This window comes from Humulus lupulus, chromosome 7 (assembly GCF_963169125.1).
Source record: "Humulus lupulus chromosome 7, drHumLupu1.1, whole genome shotgun sequence".
NCBI lineage: Eukaryota > Viridiplantae > Streptophyta > Magnoliopsida > Rosales > Cannabaceae > Humulus > Humulus lupulus.
Genome location: NC_084799.1, coordinates 92,465,511 through 92,472,662, shown reverse-complemented (window position 1 = coordinate 92,472,662; position 7,152 = coordinate 92,465,511). Strand labels below are relative to the sequence as shown.

The window sequence follows — 7,152 nt, the reverse complement described above, 5'->3', positions numbered from 1 at the left end:
AAGAAACCGACCAAACCCACCCACAGCAAACGAAGACTCCATCGTCGACGAACTAGGAAACATGACGATTCCCCTCACTTGCCATTTTTGATGCTACGAAGATCGACCCAGCTCATATGAGTTTTTTTCTTTGACTTGTTTCTCTATTCTAGTGGTGAGTGAATGTAATGTTGAAGTTTTTATTTATGGGTAGAAAAAATCTAGAAAAAAAAAATCAGTCTTTCAATTTACTTTGAGTTTCTAATTTTGGTTTCTCTGTTTTCAGGTATACAAAGATGCTGAGGATTGTTATTAATTTTCAAATATAAGATGATGATTCGATTATAAATATATACTAGGGATGCTCAATTAGTTGTCAAGAAATTCATCCAGATTTACTCTTTTTTTTTTAATTTATTCATTACTTGTATGTGAACAGTCCAAGTGTAATTTAGATTATTTTACTTGTATTTGATAACATGCATATGGTTGGTTAGAGACTTAGTACCAATTCGAACTATTGTATTTTTTTTATTTTCTCTAATAAAAATTATCATAATTAGTCAAAATATATATATATAGGGAAATTCTTCAATCCTTCGGTTTGTTTTGAAGGACTTAGTCCTGTGTTGATTTTGAGCCTTTGGATTTATTGTTTTAGAAAATGGATGGTCAAATTTAGTTGCTGAGTTTATTGGGTGTCAAAGTACCGTTATGCCCTTAGTCACCCCTTAGTAACCGGTCGCCTTTTTTTTTGTTTGATTCGTGTCTTCGCCTGTTTAGGCCATTTTTCTCCTTTCAAAAGGAAAAGTCCCTCCGAACCCAAACAATAACTGTTTGGAAGGAAAATTCCCTCCCATTTAGTCCATTTTTCTCCCTGACGAATTCGGGGTAGATTTTTTTGTTTGGAGTAGTGGGGATTTCGATTGAGCTTGATAATTTTTTCCGGCATGGTTTGGAGGTGTTTGATTCTACATGCGATGTTGTTTGCCGTGAGTTTGAAGGACCGAGTGCCCACTTTTCTGATGTAAAGCATAAATCCCTGCATTTTTGTGTCGAGTTCTTCGGGTAAGTTCTTATAGCACATTTACTCAATATGTTTTGTGCATTAGCTATTTAGGCAACAAATTTTGTTTGGCTTCATTTTTTTTTGTAATGGTGCACTCGAGTATTCAGTGCCCGATCATATATAATGGTGACCACCTCATGTTTGAATTTTTGTTTGAGAGAAATTATAATAGCAATTCCGTCAAAATGGAAGTCAAAATACATGAAAAAAACGTCAAAATGGAAGTTAATTTTGTCTCCATTCTTATTTTTCTCAGGTACTGTGCTCCCAAAGGTCCTCCCACGTAATACCACTCACAACTCACGTGACCATGACGTGCTTAAACACAAATTCTAATTCTCCCCACGTAATACGTGACTGCTTCCTTATGTTTCTAATAATAGCATACTTTATGTAATTTTGACTGATGTGCAACCCTATTTTTGATAAGTGACAGTGCATTAACTACTCCACCATTTACAGGAAGACCTCACCTTACACTTACTTGATCCACTCCTCCATACTTGTGTTTTCTATATGTATATATATGTGTGTATGGATTATGTTGACCTCAATTCAATCTCCACCACCCTACATGTATACTTGTCTATCCTCTTTTTCTCTCTAAAATGGACTCCACGCCTTTCCCAATGAATAACATCGTTAACTTCCCGTCGTTTGATGACAATCATCTTGAGCAAATGTAATACATTAACCGAATTGTGCATGACAACGTCAGGCTGGCCACCGAGCGGAACGAATGGGAGAGGAGATACAATGCGTCCAACATCCAAAACACTCTCCTTAAGTCTGACCTACAGCCCATCAAGATGGTGGTATTAGAGCTGAAAGAGAAGTTGGTTGCAACAGAGATGGCCTGGAGAAAGGAAATGGAAGTTGTGGCAGCCGCGATCGATGAGCTCCGGAGTGGCTATATCAACATGTACCCACTATACGTCCAAACTCAGAAGCCCCCTAATCAATAAATATCTATTTTGTTATATGTACTCAGTTTGGTCTACACTTACTATCAATGGAATCACTGAATATGTATCTTTTCAAGTTTTAATGGCTTTACAAGTCACTTTGCTATAATACGGTCTTTTGGATTGTACTTTTGGAAACTCTTCTCTTTTGTGTACCCCTTCTATGATTAAGGCTTTTTGATCAATGTGTAAGGGGCTCTTGCATGTGTAATGCAAATTATCCTCTATGTATATATTAAATGTTATGGTTTCAGTTTTAACAAGTCTTCTCCATTTGACTTCGTATGTATTGTGTAACACCGACTAATACCCTGTATGGCCGATTACTCTTAGTATTTCTCAACTCCTATGGTTTCTAAATGAATGTTGATTACTAGATGACATGTACCATTAAAAAAAAGTATGTACTACCTTTTACACATTAAAGAATAAAAATCTATATTTGTAGGTATATGTATATATATGGTGTCTATATATCATCCACCACTTCATGTAAGAGTCCCAACAACTGTCACCATTTCCATTTTCAACTCAACAAAGACGATTCATGTAAGTCAATCACTACACTTAACCTTTGTAATATATTAATTCGTTTTACATTGGGTAACATCTGTAATATATGTTGTTTGACCGAAGAGAATAAGTACTACAATAATTAGTTGATCCTCTCATATGGTAATTTTGAGGATCCATGATCTTACGCCAGTATTATACGTTAAGGATTGATCATCTCAGATATGTATTATAAATGCATCACTATAAGAGATGGAATGAGTGAATTGCCAAGTAAATTATGATTTTTGAGGCCTTTAAAACCATTTTTTTTTTAAATTTTCAGATACATATATTAGGAAGATACGTTAGCGAGTAAGAGCTGATAAGTAATTTGAAAGTTGTAGTGCGTAACTCATAACTCTTACCCCGTAATAAAAATTGCTACTTTATAATTGTTCAGTATGACTATTCTATTTTATTTACGTGCAAATGTTTTATTTATGTGATTTAGGATGATTGAATCACCAACTATATTAGTTACGGGACAATATTTTATATATTATGGTTATATTATAACTCGTTATATATCTTTGTTAATCTATGAAATTAGTTGGCCAACATTAACTGGAAATGATAGAAAATTTCAGTGATGATTTTTTTTATAAAACAAAAGAAATTCCTAAAAGAAACGGTGACGTATAAAAACAACTAGTAAAATGTTACGAAGAGATTGCTTTTCAAATTGATAAAAAAAATGTAAGTTAAACCATGTCATGAAATGCATTAACAACAGAACATAGTAACTGACATTCATAATAACTGAATTGGTTCATTGCATACATGCTTATAAAACAACTTCAAAATAGCCCATTGAAATAAAACTACCAACCTAACTGTTTCGTTCCTCATCCCACAAAACTATAATAAAGGACTGCAATAAACACAACACCACAATGAACAAAATACATTTCGCTTCAAATCATTGATGATATATATATATATTAGTTTTACTTACGTGGTTATTGTTGCGTCTCACTCAACATAACATATAAATCACTTGGCGGAAGCACAATGCTTACGTTACCAAAATCGTAAATATCTCTCAAATTCATATTAAGTTTACGATCAAGTTCTCAACTGTACATATATTTTGGACAGGGAATTATTTTTTTGCCCCTACTTTTTATACCCACATCACCAGCAACTTTCCAACCGGTTCACACAATCGGTCATTGCAAGTCAAAAGCAAATGTGAAAAAAAGACTTACTCCTGTAGAATTTGGACAATTGGCAAAAAACTGAACCCCACACTGAAGGACTGAGTCCTGTGAGGGACTGAAGAATTCGCCATATATATATATTGTTTTTTGAAAATAATCTCAACCACTTCACGTATTTCACAAAACATTTTTTTGTGTTTTGTTTTCTTTTTGTTCTAAAAAAATAATTTATTTAAATATTGCTATGCGAGTATGAAAAAGATTTAAAAATTAATTGTTAGAATATAAAATAAATATTTAAGAAAATTGTTAGCACGTATAAAACATAATAATAAAACAACTGCCCTAAAATATTATTGACTGTAACATATTTTGGTGTCATAATTTTTTTTGCCTTTTCTTGTTGGTAAGTAATTAAAATAAATATTGATTAAAAATCAATCCACTCCATGCAATAAAGCATCGAAAGAAGCAGAACAAGACTAAAGGAAGATCCAAGAACTGATTCAGACGATCTTCCAACATTGGAAACATCAAGCACAGAAAACACTTCCATGGCGTTGAGGAGAGCCGGTGGCGACGTGGTTGTTCCCCCAGCCGAGGCAATGGTCAAAGTGGCCATACCACCTGTCACCTTAACTGGATACATCGACACAACTTCCCCACTTCCCAATCCAGGAAGCTGAGTTGTGTTCATTAGTTGACCATCGATGGAGATGGAAACTGTCCTAGCATCTTCGAATGGTTTATATGCCGCTATTACATCGAAATACAGTACGAAATAAGCAGATACTTGAGATTTTTGGCGAAACTTGATGGGTAAGACGATGGATTCAGAGGCATTATGTGCTTCGATTGAGGAACACATTACAACATCTGGAGGGCTGTTCTCCTCATTCATAGATGTTAGTTGAATACTAAATCCATATTGATTGCTTAGGTATCTTGGATCTTCTTGTGGCCTCCATATTCTGTTGTACTTCTCATCATACCACAAAAGGCGTTCTCTGTAAATTAAATACATATTCCTCAATGTTAACTAGTTGAGTAATATTTAAGCATAATTTAGTCATTGTTTCATATATAGATCTAGTATTAGATTGAATTAAGGAAAATACGAGAAAAAACGATAAAGAATGAGTGAATTTTGGATAAAAATATGATCTTATATATGATGATGATGATGATGATGAGAGATTTGAATATTATTAATTTCTTAAAAAAAATACAATAAGACTAAATTATACTATAACAGAGAGAGATTGATAAGGTTGTTTAATTAATTTTGGTAACATATATATTTTTCTAATTAATTATTAAACCAAATGTCTAATCCAATACTTTTCCAAACGTGTCCTATATATATAAACACGTACTCTTCCAACTATATGATCATAAAACAGCCATGCATCGACTCTATTTAAGTTGGTAATAATGAAAATACTCACGGGACACTTTTATCGACGCCATAGTTGATCCTACTCTCGAGGTACAAAGCCATGTTCTCGTTCATCAACCTGTATGCCTTCTGGTCAATGATCGTAACTTCAAGTGTAGAAATGAACGGAGTCTGATCTTCTTGGGTTTGAACCAAGCATACATCAAAGTTACTTTTTGTTGTGAAAATAATGAATTCATGGTAAATTGGATCGAAATCGAGAGAGGTTGTAACTTTCACGTTTACACTTCCTGACTGGAGCTGAAGACCGAATGTTGGAGGTTTTTGGAGGTTGTCATAGTTGCCATAGTAAAAACCAGCACGCACAAGGTACTTGGATTGAGATTTTAATGGCAAATTGTAACAGTTATTGTTAGAACCTTTGGGGAAACTTCGAAGTGTAGACATCTGAGGAAGATTGGTGGGCGTCAACAGAAGCTTATTCTCTCCGGTTTTAATGTATTTGTCGTCAGTTACCCACATACGTAAAGTGAGAAGATCCGGAGGTGGGATAGTTGCTCCACAGTCGATGTTTAGCCCACTTTCATCTGAAACCACCATGATTTTCAAGTCCAACCAAAAATTTCAGTTGGGTACGTATTCTCCAATTTCATTAGTATGTATGAATATATATTTACATATAAATCCAAGTTAAAAAAGTAAAAAGAATGGTCTCAGATTATTTTTCGAATGCATGTCAAATTTTTGGTAAGGATTATCTACTTAGTTGCGGGGCCTAAATAAATTAATGCAGGATTTAATATATATTGACTAACATACACTTCTAGCTATTGTATATAGCTTACTGTTTTATGTTTTATAGGTTGATGTTGAAATAGTTAAAAATAATACATCACATGCATGGATGGCATCACCGCTAATTTTGCTTTTACTCTCTATCCATTTTCAATGATCAAATTAATGAATATTGTAATTGAAATGAGGCCTTAATGAAGACAACAAGGTTTTTACTACACCTTCAAAAAACACACATTTTCAAGACCATAATTAACTTTACAAAAACTTACATCTCAACTCTACAAAAATTTGTGGTCACCACGAAATAATAAAAAAAAAATTCATCAGTTGCACACCCTCAGGCAAAATAATAATTTGAAACAACGAATAAAATGTTTAAAAAAAAAATCAGACAAGAGACTTGTGAAAATGGTGTGGGAAAAGAAATAAAAAGTTTAAATTGAAGCCTACCGTCCCCATTAACAAATATGAAAACAAAAATAAAAACCTACCATCGGAATAGACTTGAGAGTTTTGCAGTAACGCTACCAACAGCAAAACCAACATCATTATCGATAAGTTTTCCATTCTAAAAATAATTAAATTTGGCTCTGAAGAATGTAGGTGTTAAGAAGTCTCTTGTTATCACTGGAATATAAACATATTATAAGTATATATAAATATACAATTTATTAAATTGTATTGAAACTGGCAGCAACAGGCCTTCGATACATATAGGCCAAGGAAATGATCATCGATGTCTATGTAGACACGTGCCAGTACAAAATCCCCTTGCTTACAATGTTACTTGTTTTTAGCTTAACAAACGTAATAAACTAAGACAAACATGGCTATCCTATTGGTGAAGTCCCCGCTCCGGCTCAGCTCATCCAAAGAGTAAACCATTTAAGTATTTTTCTTTTTGGAATGTTATTAGAGTAATGCTAGAAACACTTTTATGCAAAAATTGCATCTTCACATGCAATTTATTTAACCATACAACCATGTAACTTATCATAAGTGGTTAATAATATTGACATATAAATTGTACAAAAAGAATGTCTCAATCCTTTAAAAAAGAAAAATATATATAAAAAAGTCTCAAACACTCGTATTATTAATATTAAAAATACATGTGCCCCTATAGATGGTTTCCGGATTTTTTTTTTTGTTCATGTTGGTTTATTTCGCTAGTTTTCCACACTTTCTTTGTCGAGGAATGATTACTTTTATTCATAGTAAAAGTAT

At 33.4% G+C, this 7,152-nt stretch overlaps 1 protein-coding gene across 1 annotated transcript; it reads right to left on the bottom strand.

The window, feature by feature from the left end:
- Positions 1 to 4,058: 4,058 nt before the first annotated feature.
- LOC133788457 (uncharacterized protein At1g24485-like) lies at positions 4,059 to 7,057 on the bottom strand. The gene is made up of 2 exons (XM_062225945.1): positions 5,177 to 7,057; positions 4,059 to 4,735 (listed from the first exon to the last, which is right to left on the bottom strand). The coding sequence occupies exons 1-2, from the start codon at positions 5,725 to 5,727 to the stop codon at positions 4,159 to 4,161; spliced, it is 1,128 nt and encodes a 375-aa protein (XP_062081929.1). The 5' UTR covers positions 5,728 to 7,057; the 3' UTR covers positions 4,059 to 4,158.
- Positions 7,058 to 7,152: the final 95 nt, after the last annotated feature.